The following is a 27,835-nucleotide window of genomic DNA, read 5'->3' as shown; positions in this document are numbered from 1 at the left end:
TTTTTTTTTTTTTTTTTTTTTTGGTAATTGTCTCTTTCTGGCCTTTGAGGGCCAATGACTGTGAGACACATTGTCTTATGACTAGTAGAGATTTCTTCCTCTGTCTGAGACCATTTAAATCTAGTACCTATGTTTGGTGTTGGTAGTTCTGTTCCTTCCCTCTACCCCAATCAATCAGTATACACAGTCTTGGGCAGAGATCACATTTCAACCTCTGCTCAGTGGCAGAGACCTTCTGCCCTGGCCTGCTGGTTCATGCAATGATTCATTGTCCCTTGACTTCTGCATGTGAAGGGCTTTTAGTCCTTGTCTTTTCTGAGGCCATGAAAATCACATTACTACAGCCTTTGTCTGGTCCTGAGTCACTTGAATCTCCACCCTGCGGTGTACATTTCATTTTAAAGTTTGGTCCCAAAAGATACTCTGATTTTAAGGATGGTTATATTCCTTTAATTTTCTTTTTCTTTTCTTTTTTGGCTGCTGGTATGGATTGACCCAGGGTCTTCAGCATGTTAGGCAAGTACTCTACCAATAAATTACACCCACACACCCTTTAATTTTGTTTCCTTTCTTTTTTCTATATATTTAGCATGAGCAGCTAGAGTTCTGTGTGGACTCCCATCATAATCTTTATCACAAGTATTTATTAGCTGAATTGCATTGGTAGTTCAGGTAGACAATTCTCTTGAATGGAGTTTAGGGTGGATCTGCCAAATTCCTATGGCAAACAGTTTCTTCCTTGCCCAGAGTGCATTAACAATTCTTTGAGTTTGATATTTTCTTACAGTGATATAAATGCTCACTCCCCAAATTTAGGCATTGTAAAAAAACTACAGAAAAGGCAACATTGGAATGAAGCTTCTATCTACTAAACCAAATTAGTAAATGGAGAATTACTAATCCAGGGGTGTTAGATCATCCACTCTTTATATTTTCATATGTTTCATATTTATATTTTTTATATTTAAGTCAGTACTCACTCTGGGTAAAAGGTTCAGAGAGTGGGTATAACTAATACCAAATTGCTAATTGTTTTGCCAAAATGTGAGCTGTTCAGCTTACAGAGGCACATAAAGAACATAGAGACCTGCTTTAGCTAGTTGCTTCTCCCTAAAATGAGTGTATCGTAAGTGGGGAGTAGTAATTAGATTTATTGCATACTAATACTTGTGGAAAAGAGATTTTTAAAATTTTCTTTTAAATACAGAAACTCAGTGAAATTCAGAGCCTGAGGTCTAGAAAGCATTCTCAAGGAATCCAACGTTTCATTTCTTATCAAATATGCCAAAACATCACACACTGACAAGGCATAACTTCTCTGGCACAGCGTAGTTGTGATCATTACAGAATTTATCCCTGAACAACCAATGTTCTTCTCTACCTCTGAAATCTTTTCAGTAAGATTAAGGAAAGCCACTGGCATTTGTACTTTCCAGATCAAACAAACTGGTGATGAAAATCTGTAGACTGGTTTGTAATACTCATGTAGGTCTTTCCACCATATATATGCAAGGCATACATAGGTCCCAAGGAAAGCCTTAAGTAAGAGTTTCTGGAGTAGAGCTCTTCCATCAGATTCAAATGGGGAAGCTAGACTTCTTGTTATTCGAATCAGCTTTGAACACAGAGGCAAAGCACATGGAGTACTAGGGGCAAGGACATTAGCTCATCAGTGAGATACTTTTCCGTACCTGCTCAGCAAAGCCTCTACTCGTTGGTAACCATTTATTAATGTACTGTGGCTCTGTGAATTGGCAACCTAGCACTATCTGCCTAATTCTGACTGCTAACTTTGACACATTTTTTCTTCTCTCCCACTTTACTAGAATCTCCATGAAGGTAAAGCACTATCTCCTATATTTCCTTGTTTCCCTCATACCTCCCACTATGGAATTTTGCATAGAAAAGTGTGCTTATTTTATGCCATTTGATTTTTAAAAAATAGAATCACTTTTCCTCAAAGGTGGCATACTTTTCTTGCATTAAATTAAACATACCATTCAAACCTTCTTTTGCTTCCTAGTATTTAAACTTTACTCAATAATTTCCAGATGACACAACCTTTGTTGAGAAAACTCTTAAAATGTGGAGTGCATTACAATAGGAGATGGGTCTGAGCAGCCCTTGTGCTTTTTTCCAGATTCTAATATTTTTCCTCAATGAAAAAAATATATTCAGAAGTGATGAATGATATTGTTTAGGTTAGAGAGAATGAAAAAGGCTCCTCTCCCTCCTCCTTAAAATAATGTCCATAGAGATTTCCACCAAGCAAAGGATTTTTTCCCGCATTACCCAATATTGTAAAAGTCTATTTAACATGTTGCCAGTGTGCCAGTGAATGGTCAAAGACCTACAGACATAATCTTAATGTGCTTTTTGCTGTTTTCCCCAGTTAGTCATGGAGTATTAAAGTGAATAAAATCTTTTAAAGTCTTTGGCAGCTATTTCTGCTGAAGTACTCATATCCATGTTAAAAAAAATTGTGAGTATATTTATTTGGAAATAAAGAAAAATTGAACATGTTGAGGGAAAAGCTAAATGACTTGAGGATAAAACCAGTCCCTAGAGCAGAACACAATAGCTCTTAACACTTAAGATTCATGAAATAATTGAAATTTTGCTGATGCCTCTCCTTGAGGCTTAGGCTTTCTTGATTTTTACAAAAAAAATTCTAGGATGTGAAATGAACCAAGTATTGATCCTGCTTTAAGATAATCCTCTCATCTATGGAATGAGATTTTAAGAAGATTGATGGATATATTGAATGAAATTCTAAGTTTCATTTCTTTCTCTCTCTCTTTTTTTTCTTTTGTGCTTAATATCCCAAAGTTGCCATACCACCTGTTGACAAGGCAGGGTGAAATCCCCTAAAACCAAGAAATATATGTACCCAGTTAGAAATGAATCTTCTTAGTAAGAGGGCCTAACACCTAATGCTAACTGTAGTTACTGAGCACTTCTCATGTATGTTAAACAATGTTCTCAGTATATTATTTTATCCATACTTATCCTTTTAATCCTTAAAAAGGTGCTGTGAGTTGAGTATTATTACTATGTACACTTTAGAGATGGGGAGAGTTAAGTACAGAAAAGTTAAATAGTTTGCCCAAGGTCATGCTGCTAGATATGAACCTGTTTAGTCAGGTATTGGAGCCAGTCTCATAATTTTTGATGTGTATTACTACTCTGCAATGACAATGAATATCTCCTGAGTAATTTAGAAGGAATAGTTTGAGAGAAGAGTTTACTTCTCCAGCATATAAGAGTGCCAGTTGATTTGAAAACAAATGTTATGCAATGTTGCAACGATCAAAGCATTATGCACTCCAAACCATGTGTTTGTTGCCGATGTGGACCAGATTACTCATGCAAAATCTCAAGAGACTATCTTTGATATGTAATATCCTATATATTTCAAACATTGTTTTTTTCCTATTCTTTATTCTCTATAATAAGATCAATTTGTGATCTAAACTCTCACTCATTAAAAATAGTGACCAGTATGTATAAGCTATCTTTCAAAGAAGTTATTACTTGTAATACGGTTTGGTGATTGAAATATTGTGTCAAGTATATCCATTCTGCTGAGAAAACTTTAGTTGCCTCTCAGTGACTGTATTCTACTAAAATTCAAATTCTATAATACAGCATTCTATAGCTTGATTTTTAAAATAATAATTAACATATATTGTACAAATTAGTGGGATTCACTGTGAGATTTCCATATATGCATCATATATGCACTGATCATGTCCATCTAACTTTCTTCTACTCTTCTCTCCTTCACTCTTCCTCTTCTCCCCTTAGAATCTCTTCCTAGTCAGATTGGAAGAATCAATATTGTTAAAATGTCCTCATTACCCAAAGCAATCTACAGAGTCAGTGCAGTCCATAACAAAGTATTAATGATACTCTTTATAGAATTGGAAAAATCGTAAAAAATTCATATGGAAGCATGAAAGACCCCAAATAGCAATTTGAGCAAAAAGAACAAAGCTAAAAATATCACAATATGTTATTTCAGGGCATACTATATGGCTTGGTTCCTTTAGGGCTCATAATTTGTTCAGTGCTCAAGAAATCTCCCCAAAATAAAGGCTTCAGTAATCCTTGATTCTCTTACTAAATTCCTTGAACTGAGCCCACAAGATTAAGAAGTCTCTCCTGGTATTTCTTATTTTCTTCAAGTATCCTGAGATATAGCTGGCTGCTATAATTTGGATCTTGAACATCCCTGAAAAGGCCTATGTGTTGAAGCTTTGATCTGCAGCCCATGGTGCTATTGGGAGGTGCTCTCTTCTTCCTCTGCTACTTCCTGGCAGCCATGATTGAGCAGGTTTGCTCTACCACACATTCTTCACTGTAATGTGCTGCCTCACCACAGCTCTGAAAACAGTGGGCCAATTGATCATCAACTGAAACTTTCAAAACCATCAGCCAAAACAAACCTTTTATTTTTTAAAATTGATTATTTCAGGTATTTTTTTAGTAGTAATGAAAAGCTAACTAACACCCTGCACAGATAGACTTTGACCAACAAGACATCCCATTGGTCAAATGCCTCAAGTAGTCTTTTTAAAGGATTGTTCCATCAATGGCTTGAATTGAGGTATAGATTTCTGAGAGCTACACAGATTAGATTGAATGCCCTCACTTGTATTTGTAGCTACCCAGAATGGTATCATGGAAGGAGGTGGAGACAGTAGAGACTGTATTTACTTTACCTGAGGTAAAATAGAGAGTAGATGTTGTGGTGTGGTAGAAAGAAAATGAACTTGGAAGCGTTAAGTCCCAGCTCTGTCACTCACTAGATGTATTCTCTTATATCATTTTAACAACCATCTGAGGCTCAGTTTTCCTTCTCTGCAAGATATATGTAATATCTAGCCTTAACTTGCCACTCTGATTTATAATGCAATATTTTCAGCCTCTTGTCTTAAGGAAATCTGATATACGGTATTTTACTTCAATATCATTGATTATGTTTTTCCTTGCTGGCATATCCATTTTCTTCATGTCCATGTGCCTGAAACCTCCCTCTTTTTCAAGGTCTAGTTTAAATGCCTTGTCTAAAATGAAACTTTTCTCTTTTCTACCAAAGAGAGCTAATTTCTCTTTTCTCTGTCTTCCAGTTGCTTTTGGAGGCTCTTAATAGCATTTAGTATGCCCTTCCTTGGGTTACATTCATTTTTACAGTGTTTTTGTCTTTCGTTCTGGCCTACAAGCTCTTTGTGAGAGACATACTGTCTGGTCCATTATTGTTTCCCTTTTTGGTGGTTAGCATGGTTCCTTGCACATTGGCAGTCAATAATGGCATGTTTGGGGCCGGGGATTTAGCTCAGTGGTTTCGCCACCTGCTGCTCAAGCTCAAGGACCCGAGTTTGACCCCCGATACCAATAAATAAATAAATAAATAAATAAAGGTGTGTTTAATTGGGTTGAATGAAAGAAGGAGGCCTAAATTGATAGAAGTGTCTGGTCCTTTCTGTTGACTCAGGGTAGAGGACTCAGCTTATTTGACTGAGCCTCATTTAAACTAAGGTGATAAGATATACAGATATGTTGGCTTCTTCTAGCCATTCTGTTTGGAATGTTCTGTATTCTTCAGGAATCAGATTGCCTTATGCCAGAGAGATGCACCCTGAGGACTTTGCAGGTTGAATACATATTTTAAAAGACTATCAAAGAGAATACAGCCAGACCAACTTCAAACATGAAATTGCAAGGGGAAATATCCAAACAATCCACATTTTATCTGATTCACAGTTAGGAAATGTATTGATTCTTTTATCTCAGTCTCTCAGTTTTTTCATATGACCCTCTCTATTTCTAAGCTACAGCAATGTCCATTCACTTCATTTCTTAGTCTTCTGTGAGCTTATTTAGTGAACAAAAATCCAATAGAATGAATTTGTACTTTGCCATGTGTGATACATTGAAAGTCACAAAATAAAGTTTATAAATAGTGTTCAATTTTCAGGATCACTAATGTATCTTATACATTGATTTTCTAGATTGTTTTAGCAATATTTAATTATCAAGTTTTCTTTAAAGTGTTTCTTATGCAACTGAGTAGATAATAGAAGTGCCTTTAAATCTCCAGCTAACACAAGATTTTGAACTGTGGATGCACATTGGACAATCTTGATGCTAAAGATTTGTCATAAGTGAACCTCAAAAATATTATCGGTATGGGTGAGAAGTGTCATGGATTCAAGTTCCTGCTTTCTATGCAGTCAGCTATCCTCCGATTGAGTCTTTGTTTTAAATACATTACAGTATTTACCTCAGCAACTACTAATTAACCCAAAGGACTCGATCTTTCAGACCATTTTCATGACTACAATAATCATACTGGAATGCTTGATAATGAAAGGAATACTTTATATGAAACTCATTTCAGAAACATTTATCGAGCAAGTGCCATGAGCTAAAACTGTATATCCATCCATTCCTTTCTGTTGTTTGAGTATACAGAGGAAAGGAGACATGAAACTAGCTATCCAAAAGGCGAAACTTAAATAAATACTCAGAATAGAGAGAGGCAAAGCACCAAATCCAAGAAAAGGAAAAACATCAACCCTTATTACATACCATATCCAGTCAGGGATGATATTCAAAGCATTTAAGTTCAGCACCAGACAAAATGGACACTGGCCATATCCTGTGGCAGGTACCTGGAAAGCCAGGCAATACCTTGTAAGTAGTTAGATCATGGGCAGATCTGAGTGCTTCTGGAAGAGTTAGACCAGGGTTTGGGAGCAAGAAGGAGTGGCCAGGGAGTGGGGAAGATGTGAAGTATAAAATCTTTTATTATTTTGACGTATACCTCAGAAATAGCCTTCCTAGTGCAAAGCAGTAGGAGATTGAACATAACCACCTTCTGAGCCAAGTATTTTTAAGGAGAAATTAAACTGAAGAATTTAAAACTCCATTCCCTCCCTCATTTCAAAGGCCACTGTCTTTCATCTGTAATGATAAACAATTCTTATTGGCAAATACAGAGAAGTAGAAGGAAGATGATCACAATTTACAAAGAATGCATTTTTAGAGCTGGACCTTTAGAGTCAAAAGATATTTTATCATCATATCTACACAAATATATGATGTTAAGTTAGTCTGTTTAATCCCTAAGAAAGATCTTACCATTCTTTTCCTAGCTAGTCTTCTCTCCTTTACTTTATTCCCCTATCTGAATCAAAGAAAGTGTTTTCCTTGATTAAAACAAAAGTTCTTGGGATTAGAGACACAGCTCAATGGTAGCTAGCATGTATGAAGCCCTGAGTTCCAACCACAGCACTGAAAAGAAAAAGACAAAAGGGTTCAAGGGGATGCTAAGTGAGTTTCAGGAAAGAATCTATTATATCTGACAAGGACCATTTTTGTGGGAATGTGAATCATAGTTTTCTTCTAATCCTCAAAAGGATTACTCTATTACTCTATAGTATGTACTCTTTATTACTCTGTATTACTCTACACTCTATTACTCTATAACTCTACTACTTTAGAGGAAACAAAAGTATTCTATAGATGCAAAATTTAAGTATTATGATGCCATATAATGTAACATTCTGAAAATACGTGTCCATTTGAATTTCAAAAGACTTACACAGTGAGTACTTACTCTTTGATACTTACTTGTATGTTATTATCATACAAATGGCACTCCCCCTACATATCAATGATACTCTAAGCATTTTAGAGAAATCAGAGACCACAGAACTTAGCCACGTGGCTTTGCCAGAGGTTTCCACCATATTAGCTGTGGCAGACCTCTCAAGATCACAGGTCAGTTCCAAAACACATTAGGCACTGCTTAAAAATCAACCTCAGGATCCATTGCTCAGGTTCCATCATGGCTTATTCTACAGCTTTGGACAACTTAATCTTTGTGTATCACCAGTTTTTCAGCTGGGAAATGAGGATACTAACAGTGGCAACCAATCGCATTTTTTGTGGAAGGTGACTGATATAAGGTAGTGATGAAGAGGTCTACAGCAGTTCAGAGTGGTAAAAGATCAGAGAACCCATTGCCTTGCACTAAATTCTCCCTTTGGCTTTCACCTCTTCTTGCTCCTAATTGTCATACTTTTTTCCAGAGACCCCTGTTATTCTTTATTTGTCTTTATACAGGGCTTTCTCTGTCCAATCAATACAGTGAGTATAGGTATAGGAAAGAAAACAGAACATGATTCGAGGTGTTTTCCTTGTTTTAACGTAGCAAGTAAAAATGTTTCAAGATTCCAGGACTACTCATTCAAATGAGGAAAACTGAAACCAAAAGAAAGCAACCCCTCTTTTTTATATTTCACCTGGCAAGTCTCATTCTGAGTTCCCTAATACATTTCTATAGTACGGCTTGGACTTGTAGCCATGTCAATGAAACTAATTATTTCTCAATCAACATACATTTCGTGAAAGCTCAGTATACGTAAAGCTTAGAGAGGGGTGAAAAGTCATTTTACTTATAAAAAGTAATTACACATGATGAAATCCTAGCAAGGATTCTCTGGGTATTATTATCTGTTACTGTTTAACTGAAATTGTGTGTGCTTTTTTGTGTTTAGAGTTTTTTGAAAGATGAATGAACATTGCAGCCCACTTTGAGAAGGCCATGGCAAAGTCAGTTAAGGAATATCAGCTTAGCACTTCCCCACCTTGTCTTCCAGCAACCATACTCCCAGACAGCATCTCTTTTAATACTGATGGTTTCATCCAATATAAAGAAAAGCCATATCTCTCTGCCTCTGAAGCCCTAGATCCTTACACTGATGATTTTCACTTAAGCTGTGAGCCTCCTAATATTAATGAGTCAGAGGTTAACCTGCATCAGAGCCCTCTTGAATTTCTTGCTAAGCCAAACAGTGGTAAGCTTTCCATTATTCACTGAGTTCAATTTTTAATTATATGTAGAAACCTGAAACTTTGAGTGGATGTATGTTCTAAATCCACCCCCTAAAAATTGTCTTGCAATTTGTGAATCTTTTTATAAGACTGCTATAAAATTGCATATAGTTTTAAACGTTTTCAGCACTGGATCCCTTTGACTCAAATATCAATTGCAAAAACAAATCACTGCATTAATTTCAAAGAGGCAAAGCTCTGGCTTGGCTGGAAATGTTAGAAAGTTACTTAAATTCTCCAAACCAAAGTTACCTCTTTGCAAAATGAGAATAATAATCAGTGACAACATTTCAAATGATTACGGTGGGAGCAAAATGAATGAGAAAACACTGTAAATTTTTGTAGACATAGAGTCCTCTAGTTCTTTCTGTGACACAATGGAAAGAACACTGTAATACAGGTCAAGTGACTCAGTGTCTGGTCTCCACTCTGCTAATGACCCTGGAGATAGAAGAAGAGTCACAGACTCTCCCTGGGCTTTAATTTCCTTGTCAATAAGATGAAGAGATTGAACTATGTGAGCTCTATAATTTAAAAACTCTGTATACACAGCAATGGGAGAAAAATAAAATTGATCCAATCCAATATTTCAAAATTTATCATAAAAAGTGTTATTTATGGATGCTGAAAGAAATCTTTTCATGAAACCAAACTGGCTGTGAATCTGAATTTGTGGGTGATTGACTTTGAAAACATAGGGGAAATAAACTTCCCTGATAGCAATTTCTCTCATCTATATGAATAATAGTAACAATAATGCTACTAATAATTAAAATGCCTGCTCCTCCACCAAGCATCATCTTTTTAAGATTTTATATCAGTGTACATGAAGGAATACTGAGAAACTGTATTTGCAAAAGTAAGATGGAATTATTGTTATTGACTTCAGACTATTTTGAGAGCATTTACAATATTATTGTATGTATTATGTGATATGTAGTTAGAATAGACAAAACAGCTTCTTAACTATTTTTCAAGTGAAAAAACCTAGAGTTAAATGAGGATTCATGCAAGCAAGATAGTCCTACACAAGAGAAAACCATTTTTTTATGCTAAGTTGTCTGGTTATAATATTTGACATGGTTTCATAAGTAGGGAGGAATGACACAGGGATTGAGTGTGAACATATAGTTTAAGTGTCTAGATTAACTCTACAATTAAAGGGCAAAGTATATTGTAATTTATTCAGTACCTCTGATACTTTTTCCTGACAAGGATTTTCGTTCTTTTCTTGATGTTTGGTGGTAGAAAGTTTTTTGTGTCAATTTTTTCCTTTAGTCCTCAGAGAAGAGGCTGTGTATCTGGCACTTGATAATGACTTAGAGAATGATACAGCCAATTGCTTTTGCTCTGGGTTCTCTTAAATTATTAACACCACATCACTATTATTCTTGGTACTTCTTTTAAAGAAAAGTGGAATTCCTACTTTTTTCTGGTTATAAAAGTAGTATGTATTCATGGTAAAAAAAACTTTTAGAAAATATGTAAGAAGAAGAAATCAAATGTAATCCCAACACCAAAAAACTTCTGTTAATAGTTCTACATGAATTTCTTCTTTTATGTTCAAATATAGATACTAGAATTATACTGTTCTTGTTATTCGCCAACCTTGTTTATTTATATATCAGTATTTTATAAATATCAGCTCATGTGATATTATGAACCTTCACATTAAACTGATTTATTGCATTTCATTGTCACTATCAGGATATTTCGGTTGCCATTAATATCTATATTATTCCAATTGTTGCAATTGCTACCATCATACATACACATCTGGGTAGCTTTCCAGTTATTTCCTTAAATTACATTCCTAGAAACTGAGTATGTAGGTCAAACAAAATGTACATTTTAAATGTTTTGTTTCACATTGTTAAACTGTATTCTAGAAAAGACTTATTTTATGTGCTCCTACAACGGAGTAAATGTTCCTATTCCCTTATATCTACTACCAGTGGATATTAGGAATCTCTTTAATCCTTGGCAATCTGCTGTTGAGTAGAAAATTTTAACCTATGTTGATTTATTATCTGCTTTTCTTCCCTTTTTAATTCCCTAGTAATAGGATTTACTTGGTTTTATTATATACATTTAAAACTATACTTCATTTACAATTTGTTAGACATGGTAGAAGCTTAGTTATCTTTCTAAGTAGCTCTACTCACCACCTTTATGATAACCTAAAGTTTCATATATACTAAGACATATCTCTTGACTTTGATCCATTTGCAGCATTTCTGTACTATTGTCACTATTTTTAATTTATAGTGGTTGATTAAATAAATTAGGTATCTTGGAACAGAGCATGAAGGGTTTCAAAGGAGCTATGTCTTTTCATTTATTATTTCAAATGGACTTTAAACCCATCCTTCACAGTTTCCACATGCTGGTGTTTGCATTCTTAGCTTTAAATGCTCTCTTGGACTCTGGTCCTCACCAACCCCATTCTTCACCCTGCAGCTAGAAGAATCTTCCTAAAGCATAATCTGTTTCTATCATTTGTGTCCATGTTACCTTCAAGAGGAGGTTTGGACTCCTCAAAGTCATTGCTGATCTGATTGCTACTTAACATTCTCCTTCAATTTCCCATCCATTTAAAACCACACACACACACACACACACACACACACACACACACACACACACAGCTGCCTGAGCCTCTCGGTTCCAGGCACCCTGACTTGCATCTAGCCCATGGAATGCACTGCGCAAGTCTGCCTGTCTGCCTTTCCCATACTATGCCCTCTGCCTGGAGTTCTTTCCTCCCATCCTTCCTGTTTCCTGGCAGACGCTTCTATCTGGCTTTAATTTAGATGTCACTTTCCACACCTCCTCCCTCCATGTGAAGTCTGATTTACTTGCTCCTATTGTGTTTCCCTAGTGCCTGGAACATCCCCCACGATGGCATTTAACACTGTCTCCTAAGAACCTGGTCACTGGCTTGTCCCTCTCTAGTGCCTGGAACATCCCCCACGATGGCATTTAACACTGTCTCCTAAGAACCTGGTCACTGGCTTGTCCCTCTCGCTAAGTTGATAAGGTCATCTAAGCTCTGTGTCTTGTTTAACTCGGCACTGTGGACTCATAGTCAATTCCACTGAAGAGTGAAGCTGTGAATAAAATGCTGCTGCTGTGGCCCTATTGTCTGTATCTACAACATCCTACAATAATTTTTTCCTGATCCTGGATGACCCTTTCTGTTGACAATATGATAGTTATAAAAACTATAGTTCTTCCCTGCATTTTTAAACCATTTTGACCTAGTTTACTCAGAATAAAGAGTAGCAATACTTACTTCCACCTCTCATCTCAGCAATATGAACATGGTTTGCTCAATGCCAGGTGTTGATATCACTGAGGGTGTTATAAGGCATGTTCAAAGTGAGGCAGAAAAGTAACTCCCATATTATTGTATTAATATCCTTCAAAATCCCTCCAGTTCTTCACAGAATTCTCCCTTGATAGTTCCTTTGAATCAGCTTCTCAGAGACCCATGCCTAGCACTTCTTCTGATGATCTGATGTATTTAGGCTCCTGTATTTTACAGCTAGCCTCAGATGTTCTGGACTAGCTGTCATTGCTCCTGGGAACATCTATAGAGATTTTCAGTCTCATGTCTGACCTCATATCTCTGTTTCTATGCATTCTGTGAGGATCAGCTGTGTTTGGGTTATTACTGCTTCCACAGAGACAGGCATAGCTAAGTGAATGGAACTAGTCTGATAAATTATCCTACAGGATGACTCTTTTGATGGATCAGATAAAACAGTGTTTGTCTAAAATGAAACAAAACTGTGACTGTATCTACTATCTGTGTTTGATGCTCAGTTTATTATAGCATATCATAGGCACTGCACAGAAATTTGGGGGATACCCTGGGAAAAAATGGTGGTCACTCTTCCTTTGAATATTTTTAAATCCAAATTTAATGTAATGTTGCATTGTTTTCATTCTATAAAAAACTGTCTTTCTCCCCCCACATATACAATGAAGTCTACAAACTATATCTCACCAATATTTCATCTTTTGACTTAAAAGTCAAGTGATTTTTTCTTTGCATGGAAAATGTGCTTTGGGAGATCCAAAGAGAAGATTCTCTTGAAAGATTATGATAAAACCCTGAAAGGCTCTTGCTTGAAACATTAATTCCTTGAATATTCCTCTTTCAGTTTTTATGCTCATGTGTGGAGAAAATGACTCAGCAATGCTAAAATAGCATATTTTGTGGATGAGGGAGTTTTTCTTCTTTCACAGTAATAAAAAATCATAACTATTGATTTAAAAGTGGACTGATCTGGAAACCAAAGTAGAGTTCCGATGGACATGAGAAAGAAAAATCCTTATCACTCTCAAAATTAACTTTCAGAAAACTATTTGAATCTTTCATCCTACTATTGGCATCTCTAGGGCATTTTGTCACATATATATATATATATATATATATATATATATATATATATATATACATAAACTATTAGTAGTTTTGAGGTAGAGAAACAAGGAATCTGTTTATAAGTCATCTTGTTATTCACAAGATGATAAATTTATTATTCAATCTATGCTTTTTTGAGGTTGAAGAGACAAACTACATGCATTTAGCACATAACAGATGCTAAATAGCAGCCGAATGCCAGCAATTATTCTTCAGTATGGTAAGTACTAACATGAAGGCATGAGTGAGGCACTTTGAGAGCAAGAGACAAGTGCAGGGTTAGAGGGCAAAGAAGGTCCAAACATCAGTGACCATTCAACTCAATTTTGAAGGCCAAGTAGAAGACAGTAGGTAAAAAAGAGAAGGAAGAGCAGTAAAGAGAGAGGCATGGCTATATAGACTCAATGCAATCCCAATTGAAATTCCAGCAGTATACTTCACAGACTTTGAGAAAACAATCCAAAAATTCATTTGGAACAAGAAGAGACCTAGAATAGCAAAAGCAATTCTAGGCAACAGAGACGTGGCAGGGTGTATCACAATCTCCAACCTGAAACTATACTACAAAGCTACTATGATAAAAACAGCATGGGATTGGCAAAGAAACAGACTGGAAGACGAGTGGAACAGATTAGAAGATGCAGAAACAACTCCAGACACGTTCAGCCACCTCATCTTCAACAAGGAGCCAAACACCCTCACTGGAGAAAAGATAGCCTCTTTAACAAATGGTGCTGGAAAAATTGGGTTTCAACTTGCCAAAGAGTAAAACTAGACCTATATCTCTCATCATGCACTAAACTAAAATCACAACGTATTAAAGATCTAAATATTAAAACAGAAACACTGAACTGGATGGAACAGAGGTTAGATAGAACTCTTGAAGACATTGGTGTAGGAAAAGAGTTTATGAACAAAACCTCAGCTGCCCGTGAACTAGCACAAACAATCAACAAGTGAGATCTCTTCTTATTGAAAAGCTTCTGCACAGCAAGAGAAACCACCAACAATGTGCAGAGACAAGCCACAGTGTGGGCAAAAATTTTCACCAGCTGTCCCTCAGACAAATGTCTACTATCTAGAATGTATAAAGAACTTACAAAAATCAGACCTCCCAAATTTAAAGACCCAATCCAAAAATGGGCATCTGAAATGAACAGACGTTTCTCAGACAAAGAAGTAGAAATACTAAATAAACTTATTAAAAAATGTTCAACATCGCTGGTCATTTGAGAGATGCAAATGAAAACAAGGCTGAGATTCCACCTCACCCCAGAAAGAATGGCTGCTATCATGAAATCAACCAATAACAAATGCTGGTGGGGCTGTGGGGAAAGAGAAACACTGTTCCACTGCTGGTGGGATTGTAGACTGGTGCAGCCACTGTGAAAATCAATATGGAGATACCTCAAAGAACTAGGACTGGAAGTCCCATTTGACCCACCCACTCCCCTGCCGGATATCTTCCCCAAAGAATTAAAAGAATCATACCACAGTGATATATGTGCACCTATGTTCATAGCAGCACAGTTTGTAATAGCTAAAACTTGGAAGCAGCCCAATTGCCCATCAACTTGAGCCTGGATAAAGAAAATGTGTTTTTTTAATGAAATGGAGTACTACTCAGCCATTAAAAGTGAGAAATTAGAGACATTTCTAGCTAAATGGATGCACGTTGGGCTGATACTCTTTAGTGAAATAAACAGGACACATATGTGTAAATACCAAATAGTTTCTCTGGTGTGAGAAATTAAAAGTGTAAATAAGAACTAAAAGGTATAACAGATAATGTGAAATAGGAAGAAAAGGGGCAAGGGGGAAGGAGAAGTGGGAGGGGTAGAGAAAGGAAATAAGGGAATGGAATTCATATGAAAAAATGAAAAAATGGAAACAAAGTCTTTGTAAATAGGGAGGGATGGAGGGGGCTGAAGGGAGGGCGGGGGAATGGGAAAAAAAGAACCAAGAGAGATTATGTAAAGGTGCAACTTTGCAATGATGAATGTCATTATATTGTATACTTAAAATGTATGAATAAAATTAATTCTTTTTAAAAAAGAGAAGCATGGGATATCAAAAAGCATAGAATGTAATCAAAAGGTCATTGGTACTACAGGATGCTCAGAAAGAATGATGTTGCTTAATTTTGTTTTCTTGGAGTTCGTCTCAGCTTTGATTTTAATTCCACTGATATAACAGAGCTTGTATTAAATTTAGTTCCTCATATATGTCATGAGAACACAGATTTTGCTCATTTTTATACATGTGTGGTATTTTTTAGTAAAAAAATAACCATGAGGATATTTGATATGCATGTTTCCTACAACTTTGATCTCTGAAATTTTAGATTCTCACACTAGAAAATATAAAATTTTGAAATTAAGTAAGAATTTAAGAATAGTTCAAATGAACATTTTTATTCTGGGTTATCAGTCTTTTCTTTCACTCTTTCTAAATCTCAGAATAATTATTTAATCTCTTCTTAGCCTACTTACCTGAAAAGTCATTTTCTACTTGCTACCCAACCCTTTTGGGCCTTCCTCAGTTGGCTCCCCACTCCTGCTACTGCACCATAATGAATCCCTTGACATCAACATCCTGTCTCACCAGGCTGCCCTACACATCCTACTGGTTATGCTTTGTGCTTTCACAACTGCCATTCCTTCTTGGAATGCCCTTCCCAGCACACGACCTTCATACAGTGAACTCCCACCCACCCTTCAAGCTCGGCCTCATCCAGAAGATCCTCTTCATTCTTTGTGGCTTCTATGTTCAGCTTCCATCGCATGACACCTGAGTACACGTAGTGTAGTATTTCTTACTCGTAGCAATGATGTTAGAACTCTACTCATTCTACTATATTAATAGTAATACCTAACACTAATTAGTGGCATATTATAAAACATCATATCTATGATACATATTTATATATATATGTATATCTGCTACTAGTAGAAATGCCTGCCATTTATTAAGCTCCTATTAAGCATATGTGAGGAACCACTATTTGCTTTATCTATTTTATATCATTTAATTCTCACAACCAAACTATGAGATATTATCCCCATCTTTACACAGATCTGAAGACACAAGGGAAGTATGTAAAATGCCCTATATGTTTGTACCTGGGTATGTACCTAGGTGCTCATGGTCCCACTCTGGGCCAGTACTATATACCACAAGGATTTTATGTATTTATAAATGAAGCTATAGGACTTAAAACTGGAACAAAACAGGGCTAGGGATGCAGCTCAGTGGTGCTGCTGCCTACCTCACAAGTCCTGAGTTTGATCCCTGGTATTAAAAAAAAACGAAACTGGAACAAAACAAAGAAAGAGAAAGGAAAGAAAGAGAAAGGAAAAAAAAGAAAAGAGAAAAAATAGACATGATGAACTGAGTTTTATAGAATGCCCTAAATTGAGAAACTCAATTTCATGCTTTACTTTTTTGGTTTATCTTAATAAAAAGTAATTAATGAGCAGGAATTGAGCCAAAAAAGGTAAGAAAAGCCATTAACATTGGAGAAGAAGCTAGAAATTTAACTGATTAGCTCTTGCCCTGTTAATTATTTTGGCTGTTATTATAAAAACTATTTTTAAGGCAGTAAAAAATAAACAACACAGTGACCAAAGTTCTGAACTTCAAGTGAAAATTCAGCCTGAGTTCCACAGTGCTCACGTGCCTGCATTGTAATCCTGGACAGGTTATTTAATAGATCTCTCTCTCTCTGTCTCTGTCTCTGTCTCTATCTTTGTGTGTGTCTCTGTTTCTCTCTCTTTCAAATAAAATGGCAAAAATAATGGCTACCAAGAATGATATATTGAAGACATAAAATTATATATGTGAATGCACCTAAAATGACTATGTGTCACATCATCAGTGCCCCCAAAATAATGTTTACCCTGGTGGAATAAAATGTAAAATATGGCATTTCTTAGTGGTTTTGAAACTCTTTTTTTAACTCTTTGCTTTCTTGGTAACATCTCAGCATACCTCTTATTTTCAGCCACAACAAATATGACAGTATGTTTTCATAGCAACCCACTACATTCTGCCCTGACAGAGAAAGTTATTCTTGATTATCTATATAAGCCTATGGCGTAGATCTAAATGGCCTTCAGACTTTACAGACATGATGTAGAGTCTTGATTGGGAGTATACATCCAGTTTCTTTACTGTTCACAGTGCATTTGGTACTGACATGGATTTTGTAGCACTTCTGGTAAAATTGTGATTTATGTAGCTCATTCTTTTTGGCAGTTTGAGTAATTTGTTATATCAGAATTTGCCTTGCTTAGTTATCTGTCCCAGTTATGCCCTGAAATTTTAAGTTTTATACTCTATTTATTTATGGCCTTCAGTTTCTCTCTGTCCTGAATTATCAGATGATAGACATTTATGCCAGGAAATTATACGATGGAGCTGAATAAGACTAGGTGGACTTGGGAGATGGTAGAGGATTCCACAGTCCTTGTGGAAAATTGATTACCAAGGGTCTTAGCTTTTTAATGGGCAGAATAAAAGTTTAAGATCTTTCAGTTGAATAAAATTATTTTCTTTAACTCTTTATCATCTTTGATAAATTGAAAAAATATAAGAACACACCAAAAAGAATGATATAAAATTATTAGTAAACTATGTTGGACCATAATGAATGAAATAGAAGTAAATGATGCACGTTGGGTATTATAATTGATTTAGTTTAATTATGAATATTCTATATATGTAAAATGAGAGTATGCAGATGGGTGTGTATATTTTAAAGAATAATTGATCATCCACATATCCACAACTCAGTTTAAAATATAGACTACCGATGGCCATGTGAAGCCCCTCTGCAGCTTTCAAGGACTTCATTGTCTTTTGTCTCCCAAATGTAATGTCACTTTGTTTTTACTTATTTGTTTATAAATTTTTCTTTATTGTTTTATCCTCTGTCAACGTATGTTTTTGTTTCCAGATTTTGCCAAAGCTAATGACATTCGATTAACTTTCCTGCGCTTGTATCGTGTTGCATACACGCCAGTGTTTCTCAGTGTGCACTCTGCAAGGGACTTGCTGGGTGGTGTGCAGCTCCGCACCTTTGTGGGGCCAGGCCAGGCTGCCCTGTGTGTGTAGCCACTGGTAACAGTGGCCTTCATTGCTCCGTGATTATTGTCTTAGTCTGCCCAGGCTGCCAGAACGAAACACCATTGATGTGCTGGCTTAAAGAACAGAAATTTATTTTCTCACAGTTTTGGAGGCTGGAAAGTCCAAGACTGTGTTCCCACAGGACTCTTTCTGGTTAGGGCTATCTTCCTGGTCCTTACATGGCAGAGAAAAGGTTTCTGGGGTCTCTTATATTTTTATAAGGACATCAATTCTACGGATCAGGAATCTATCTTTATGAACTTATTTAACTTTTATCAGCTCCTTAAAACCCCGTCTCCAATACAGTCATGTAGTACAGGGGCTGTGTTAGGGCTTCAACATAGGGATTTGGGGTTTAGAGGAACACATTTTAGTCCAGAGCAGCTATAAATACTTGCTATTGTCAGAGGGTTTTTCTCCCCCCAGTATAATAAAATTAGATCTCATTGGTCTTTTTTCTCTTTTTATTGTGGTAAAGCAAAAGTTACCATTTTAACCTTTTTAAAGTGTACAATCCAGCAGCCTTGAGTATATTCACATTGTTGTGCAACTATTACCAGAGTCCATTTCTAGGTTTGTTCTTCTTCCCAAACTCAAACCCCTTCCCCATTAAACATTAACTCCTTTTCCCCTTCCTGCCTGACAACTACCATTCTACTTTCTCTCTCTATGAATTTGACGACTACTACTACTACTACTACTACTACTACTATAAGTATAATCATATAGTATATGTGCTTTTGTACCTGGGTTATTTCATTTAGCATAATGTCATCAGAGGTCATTCATGGTGTAGCATGTGACAAGATTCTTTCCTTTACAAAGCTGAATACTATTCCATTGTAAGTGTTGCATTTGTAAACAAAAGATTTTTTTCATCTGTTCATCCATCTCCAGACACTTGAACTGCTTCCACCTTTTGACTATTGTGAGTAGTGCCCCTATGAATATGAATGAACAAAAATCTCCTTGAGGTCCTGCTTTGAGTTATTTTGGATGTATATCTTTGTGGTTTTAAATTTGCATTTCCTTGAGTATTCATTCAGGTTGAATAGCAGAATAACTAGCCTTAATTTTGTTGGTCATTACTACCCTTTGGCCATTTGTGTTTGCTCTTCTTTAAAATACATATTTAATATATGTTTAAAATATATATTCATATATTTTACCATTTTTTTCTAATGGATATTCTTTTCTATGTAGCTTTTTAGGAGCTAATTATGCACTGTTAATACAAATCCTTTATTTCTTTCCTTTTTAAAAAATTTTTGCTGTGCTGTGGATCAAACCCAGGGCTTTGCATATACTAAGCAAGTGCTCTATTCTGAGCTACACTCCAGACCAATCATTGCTTTTTATAAATGTAGCTTCTCTTGATTCATGAATTATTTTTACATTGTCTCTTTCTGATAATTTTGCTGCTGCTGTTGTTATTGTTAAGCAGAAGCTCTTAATTTTAATGTAATGCAATTTATCATTTTTCTTTAATTTTTTTACCGTAAAAAGTTTTCCTCCTTGAAGATATTAATGCAGTATTTTTAAAATTCCAGTAAAACCAAACATAGATATTTCATGAAGTAAAGTGCAAAGTACATGGGAATGTTTAAGGTTAAATTTAAACTTCATTTAATAAATATTCATTGACTCCTGCTATGTGCCAAACACTATTAGAGACCACATGTTCTTCGCTTCATGGAGCTTACATTCTTTGGAGGAAAAAGACAATAACCAAGTGAATGTATAATAGAATTCTTAGTTGATTAAGAAGAAAGACAAAAAGAAATTCCTGTCGTTGGACCAGAGAACTCTCCCACCCACATCCTATATGAAAAGCACAAGGAGAAGTTACAACATTGACAACAGAGTGTGGCTAAAGAGTCTAGATGACATCCACAGCAGGGTTCTGTTCTCACTACCCTGGTTCTACAAAGTGGGTGAAACTCGTATTATTTACCAGTTAAATATGTGGGATGAATTAGATAACCTTCATGACCTCTTTACCTTGAAATTCTTCTGAGATTCTGAGTATCTAAAGGGTTTTTCTCTATTAAACTTCTGTGGAAAAACTGTTTAAAAGGATAGAATATGGTGAGTTTCTTGTAGATAAAGGAACATAATTCCGTTCCAATCCTGATTCTTAAATGTATGTCCTGGTAAAAGCAATTTTTCATCATTTCCAATAAAACCAACTTTAGTTTCCAGCTGAATCATTTGCAAATGGAAAGCCATTTGTAAAGGGATTTCCCTATAATTAAGGTGACTTTACAGAGAAAGCAATAAAAGCAACTTTTCCATGATTGGCTGCAAAAAGTAAAATGCTAAAATTGCTAAGTAATACTATTGATTTGGAAATTTATATATATCTTTAGAGCTAGTCTCATAAAAGAAATGATTATTTAACAGTCTAAATTCCTGAAAATGGTTTTTATAGTGGGAAAAATGTAACAGATACTGCTGTACTTCTTTATCTATGGACATTAAAATGTAAATTTCACCTTGGAGTACGTGGAAAATCATTTCATAGAATGAATACTAAATTAAATGTGCCAGGTGATTGTGATTAATCACTATGTATTACCAGGACAGAAAAAAGCTTTGTTGCCTAATGAAATATAATACAACATAAAAGGAAAATACAAAGATAGACCATCTTTGAAGTCAAATATAAACCATTTCACATATCTTGGAAAAACTGAATGAAAGCACGTGAGTCTTATGCCTCTCATCCATCTGAAAGACTGGACACTCTTGAACTTGAAGTTTAAATATTCCTTCAAATAATACTGTCAGTGTGCTTAGTATATTTGACTGTCACTTGCAACTTCAGTTTAACACTTTGCTATTAAAGACGGGTGAAGCCAAGGATTGCTTAGGCTGTAGCAGAGGTCCTAGTAGCAGAGGTGACATAACAAAGTAGATAAGAGCATAGCCTATGAAATTCAACTTCTTGGTTTCCTAGTTCAAATCTATTTCTGTAACTTACAATTTTAAAAAATTTGGGCAAACTATTGAACTTAAAATTGTTACTCTTCTGTAAAATGGGGATAATAGTAACTTAATCCATATACTTACCAAAAAAAAAAAAAAAGACAAAGACTATGAGTAGCTTCAGTTACTGTTGATGAAATTTTCATTCTTAAAGACTGATTTTAAAGATTGAGACATCTTTGCACCACTAGAGAGATTGGTAGCTTCCTTGTTCTGCCTTTTAGTGGACCTTAAACAAGTCATTTGCACTCCGTGAGCTTTAGGGGCTTTTAAATCTATAATATGAATTAATACAGATTTATAAATTATATAAGTCACCCATACACTGTAAGTATTGTCTATCCATATTATCATAGTAGGACTTTACACAATCATCTTAAAATTTTAACCCTTGGATTCAAGTATGTATTTCTAGGATTCTTGAAATTCATGAAAATGATATGTATTTGTATTTGTATGTGTCCTTTCCTGAAAATCCTATCTTTCATAACATTCTTGAAGGAGTTTATTACCCCCAAAAGGTTCATAACCTCAGTATAAGACCAAATAACTTCTTTAAAAAGCGAGACTTGATTGTAACTTGACAAAACGTATTAATATAAATTGATAAGGAAAATGTTCCTCAGAATGTGATTTGGTTCTCCCAGGAACATAGGAAAAAAGGAGGGTCACCATCCAGGAAGGAAAGGACAACTTAGCTATCTTCAAGTGTTCCATGCCCATAGTGAGACCATACCTGATGCCTAATACAAAGATAGGACATGTTGAGCACTGCAGAGGGGAGCATTGACAAGGGCACTGCCATCCTTTTAATTATAGCTCCTTTTGTTTTTATTTCCTGCTCACCCAGAAACCTTCGGGTTATATTTTATCTTGCATAAAGTTCTGATTACAGTGTATTCTTGTACCTGTAACAATAAGTGTCTCTTTATACACCAGCCCCATTATATACCGGTGTTCTCAGTTGAGCAATACATTTCTCATCTCTTATAAATAGGGACAGTCCTGCTGTGCTGACAGTGCAAGTTTCTACACCTGCAAGGCCAAGGGCCAGAATGAGAACATGGGAAGATCACCAAGGAATTGAAAACCACCTTAGTAACCCTCATAGGAGATGGACTCCTGACATATTTTTGTTCTCCCCTGCCCACCAAAGATCTGCACTTTTATTTCCCTTTTTGAACTTCTGTAGGAATTGATACCTTCCTAATAAGATTGTACCAGAATTAAATAAAACAGTGTATGTTAAATACTTAGCTGCCCAAGGTACATAGTTAGTGTTAATATATGTTCTGGCTTACTGTTATCACTTTAGATACTGACTTTTTTGGTCATCCTCTGCTTAGACAGAAATTTCTGTATCAACTGGCTTACATGGTGATACTACCATGTTGCAATTTGTTACCAATCTCCTGAAATTAAGATAACATCATTTGTCCTGTTCTCTTTGTTACATTGAAAGTCAAATGCCCACAGTGGCGGATGTTGGATTAAAACTAGAAAAATTTCACTCTTCCTAGTGCTCCCTAAATGGGGGAAAAAACAGCAACAACCAAAAGAGCAATTAGATATAGATACAGATATATAGATATGTTTGGTAGTGCTATTATAGTCATTAAGTACATTGGCAATGACAGTGTTTATTCTTGTTAATAATTGTTAGGATCTATTTGGTACCACATTTGATATCTTTTTCAGTAAGGCAGAAAGCAAGGTCAAGTAGCAAAGACTTATTAAGCACTTATAATGTACAAGATGCTTTGTAGGGAGAAAAATGAATAAGAAATAGCCTTGACTCCAGTGATTTTTCAGTCAAATCTATATCCAAGAAATCTAGCTCTCTTGATTATCTTACTGTATTATAGTAATAGGAAGTTTTACTTTTCTCATCTATTATTTCCAAAATTATTCCATTAAATATAGCCCAGATAGAGAGAGATGTGGTTTGGCAAGAATGCTTTTTGGCCCTTTGTTCTCTGTAGGGTAATCTCAGTAAAATCCCAAGAATAGTCATTTGTTCAATAGAGGCTTTCGCCTTTTGGAGAACATCTTTTACTAAAGGAGCAATGAGATCCAGCAGCAGGCTATTGCTCTATGATTCATCAAAGAGTGACTGAAACATTCTAAGCATCTCTTCCCCATGCCCTCATGAACTGTGCATTCTTATAATGGTAGAACAGCCAGGCTTGTGGTGCACACCTCACAAGACCCAGGCAGTCATCCACCAGGTTTCTTTCAATTAGCTTCTGAGCCTTACTTTCTTCATCTGTCAAAGGAGATTCATTCTTTCACTCAAAACTATTTTTGCATTAATTATGCTCTAAAGTAGACATTTTTCAGCCCCTAAAGAGTTTAACTCCTTGAGTGAAGAAATAGAGGGAAAGAAGTTCAGAAAGACTTGAAATTGGGATCTGAAGAGAGGGATTCTAGATTTTTTTCTACCTTTTCAGTACTTAGCAAAAAGGGTCTTGTATATTACAATTGCTGAATTTAAAAAAGAAAACTAAAGATGCCTGAAGACACCCAAGCCCTGGCCTATATTTGATTGAGAACAAGAGACTCAAGGACTTTCAGAGGAAAATACCATTTTTAGGTCAAATTAAAGTACATTATATGAAACTAGAATCATAAAACATACACACAAAACATTAACATAGAAATGTAAAATATGAATGGGCCAGCATACTTTCAAATGAAGGCCCATGTATATTTCAAGAATTCACTGCCTTATGGAGAAGATCAAGATTTCTAGATGAAAATAGGTACAGTGTGAGTTTGTAACATCTGTTTAAGAATATACTCTCAGTCTACAAGCTAGTTACATTTTATTTTTATAAAGTAGTGTATTTTAGTACATTGTTTTCGATTTGGTTTGATAACTAACCATGGTCTTTTCCTGATGTTTTTAATCTCTTCCAGAAATTGACTTCCAAATTTAAAAAAATCCCAACTGAATATTCACTTGAGTTAAAGCTTTAAAGTAAATACTATGCCTCAGTATTATATTTAGAAGCTTTAGAACTACCACTCAGTTACTGAAGACACAGCTCAGTGAAATCCAAGCTTATTGACAGTAGGCAGCTAACATGCAGTATAGAAGCCTCTATCCTCTTTTGCTTTAGGAATAGCCTAATAGTGCCATTCTGCATAGCTCTGTGAAGAGCTGATCATCACATGTGGTGGGCATCGTTCCATTTGTCCCTCTCGGCATGTCAGCACTATGGGCTCAAACTATGAGGGACTACTGCAGCCAAAGCTGTGCCTTTTTATGTGTTTTCCCAAGAAAATCCTAATATACTAAAGCCAGTATTTTCTTATGAAATAAGCAATAAAGTCTCCTGGTTTAAACCAAAATACAACCATGCAACTCAAAACTTTTGATCATAATCAAAATTATGATCAATGAGCACAGAGAATAAAAATTTGCCTACTAATATACCTTCTTACAGTAAGGAAGAAGCAATGACCTGAATACTAGATTCTTTTTCAGAGAATAGATTTAACATTTCTTTAAGGATGATATTCAGCAAATGATTGTTAAGTCTCTACTTTTTGCAAGTCTTTAGGAATATGATCATGTAAAACAGACTTATTCCTTGCCCTTCTGGAATTTAATGATGGAAAAGACATTGATCTAAAATGACAAAATAGATCAACAGCTCTAAACTGTGATTATTTATATAAGTTTCTCAACTTCAACACTATTCACTGGGGACAGATAAAAGTTCTTTGTTTTAAGGAAGGTATCCCATGTGTTGCAAGATGTTTAATAGCATCCCTGGTGCCTCCCTACAAGATGCCAATCAAAAAATGTCTCCAAATGTTGTCAAACATCCTCAAGAAAGGGGAGCAAAACCACTCCTGATTGAAGAGTGTTAATTTATGTGAAAGAAAAATTCAAGGCACTTTGAGAACATACAACAGGAAAAACAAACCCAAATTGATAAGGCTTTCTCATAAGTTGTATGTGACATTTGTGTTAAGATCTGTTGGTGAATTAACTAGAATAAGAAGACTGAGGGCAAAAGGTAGGAAGGAGAAAATGAGAAAAGAAACAAGTGATCTCAGGTTTCTTTCTGAAGGCTACTTCTGGATACATATTGTTACGGAGAATCCCTGGAGGGCAGGGATTCTGCCAAAACATCTACGTTCACTCTAGGGCTGGGTTCATAGAGGCACTCAAAGAATTATTGTTGAAATCATAACATACATTCAAACTAACAGGCACAGAGCTAGGCACTCAGAGATATAAATATGTCCAATCCATGAATTCCACTGGGCTCAATAATTCTTCCACAAGGAAGAAGAAGCATCCTCTGAAGAGGTGGCATTTGCAGAACAGTGAAGTACAGGCAGGTGCCATGAGGATGGAGGTTTTCCCAACTGCTCCAGAGTTGGTTGCTTCTCCTGAGCTCATTTTGTGGTTTGTCATGGCTCTTCTACTCTTGCCATCAGAGCTTTGGCCATGACTAAATTTAAACTCTCAAATGTTGGAATTAGCACACATATTTCTCTCCGCTCTCTCCCTCCCTCCCTCTTCCTCCCTATCTCTACCCTCCAGGCTTCCTTCACGTTTTCCCTGGTCTGCTGTCCTTCCCATCCTCATTTCTAGGCAGGCAGACTTCTCCCCAGAGTCCTCACACCCTCTTAGGGGCACACCTAGCAGAAGATTCTCTTCCTTCCTTACATTTCCAACAAAAGGGTGGAGTGGTGCCATATCTGAGATCCCTGAACTATCACTGCGGCCAGCAGGACACAATGTTCCAATTGGCCAGGACTAGATCTCAGCAACCTCCTCACCAAATCTGCAATAGAATTAGCTCCATTCAAATGGTGTAGATTCAGAATGGGTGAACAATATTTCCCCAGGTAAATCCATATACCGTTAAGAGAAAAGAAATTGCTGCTCATTAGACAAGGACATAATTTGTCAGCCACAGTAATCTACCTTGTTCAACCCTCTCCAACTACACTGTGAACCCTGATATAGTCAACTTTGACATTTTTCAGACATACGGTTGACATATGGAAGATATTCAAAAATATTGTGGATATTTATGAATTAATAAATTAATGAGTTGAATGAGTAAGGGAATGAACCAATAAACTGATATTTTCATTTTGTTTTCTGCATAGACCTTGGGGAAGAGTCACAGAAACCAATTAGGAGTACTTCTAGTCTCCTGATAGCTTTTACCATGAATAGCTGTAGAATTTAGTCCAATACTTTTTCTCCAACTAGTGACAAGATCATATGGCTTTTTCCTTTCCTTTGTTAAAATGATGACTTTTGGGGGTGGATCTTCCAATGCTGAACCAACACTGCCATCCCTATGACAAAACCACTTTCTACATCCTGCCAGATCTGACTTCCAATAGTTTGTTTTGTTAAACAAATTTCTGTCTATGTTCATACTTTTTTCTTTTATTTTCTTTATGCAGTTTGAGGATTAGCACAATGTTGATTTCCTAAAATGAGGGGAGAAGTGTTCCTCCTTTTTTTGCTTTAATTGTTTGATATAATTTATCAGTTAAAATGTATATGAGCCTGCTGTTATCATATAGGAAGGATTTCAAGCTAGGAATATACTTTCTTTAATAGGTGCTATTCAAATTTTATATTTCCTCCAGAGTTACTTTCATTAATTTGTCTTCCAGGGTACTTCTTAGAAGTTGTCAAATTTATTTCAAAAAAGATTTTTGTAATATACTTTCTATATCCTTTTAAATTCTGTAAAATCTGTGGTAATGTCTCCTAGATCTTAATATTGTAATTTTAAAAATGTATAATTGATATTGTGTAACAGTAAGAAAAGGTCTAAAGGAGCAGGGGAATTTGGAGGGGTAGGGGAAAGGAAAAAAGGGAAATGAAAAAATATGAGAAAAGGAAAAAAATGGAAACAAATTCTTTGCAAATAGGGAAGGGTGGAGGGGGTGAAGGGAGGGCAAGGGAAGGGGAAAAAAATAAGAACCAAGATACTCATGTAATGGCACAAGATCCCAATGATGAATGTAACTGTATTCTATACCTAAAATGTACCAATAAACTTAATGGGGGGAAAAAAAAGAAACCAATTAGGAGTATGTTTGGTAGTCCAGTCTAGGGATCTGGTAAACTTGTAAGTTATGTTGCATTTCAGGATTGTAGTTTCCATTTTAGTACAAAAGCACACCACCATAAGTATAAATAATAGTGTCTTCAACAAGGAAATCATCTGATGAAGACACAATAGTAATACGGCCTTTCTAAGGCAAGGTAAGCTGTCTTGAATAATGAGAAAGAACACCTAGCATTCCTGATCAAAAGACAGAGTACAGCTGTCCTAATGCTCTGAAGGATAGATAAAAGCCCAGAAGCTAGTAGCAGATTAAGCAAGAGTTTGA

The 27,835-nt window shown here is 35.8% G+C and overlaps 1 protein-coding gene across 17 annotated transcripts in view; it reads left to right on the top strand.

Annotated features, from left to right (window-relative positions):
• Grip1 (glutamate receptor interacting protein 1) overlaps nucleotides 1–27,835 on the top strand; it is a 661,025-nt gene that overhangs the window by 418,725 nt on the left and 214,465 nt on the right. Inside the window, exon 1 of one of the 17 annotated variants that reach the window (XM_087192384.1) lies at nucleotides 3,574–8,867. The exons of 15 other annotated variants lie outside the window; for them this stretch is intronic. In XM_087192384.1, coding sequence (XP_087048510.1) covers nucleotides 8,585–8,867 — 283 coding nt within the window. In that variant the 5' untranslated portion in view covers nucleotides 3,574–8,584. Of the gene's footprint in view, nucleotides 1–3,573; nucleotides 8,868–27,835 lie in introns of those variants that run through there. One more of the 17 variants, XM_087192383.1, reaches the window with a different exon arrangement.

Source organism: Heterocephalus glaber, unplaced genomic scaffold (genome assembly GCF_053883595.1).
Source record: "Heterocephalus glaber isolate CG9 unplaced genomic scaffold, H.glaber_assembly_v1.0 deba00001569, whole genome shotgun sequence".
NCBI lineage: Eukaryota > Metazoa > Chordata > Mammalia > Rodentia > Bathyergidae > Heterocephalus > Heterocephalus glaber.
Note: the sequence above shows the minus strand (reverse complement) of the source record. Positions and strands in the feature narration are given on the sequence as shown.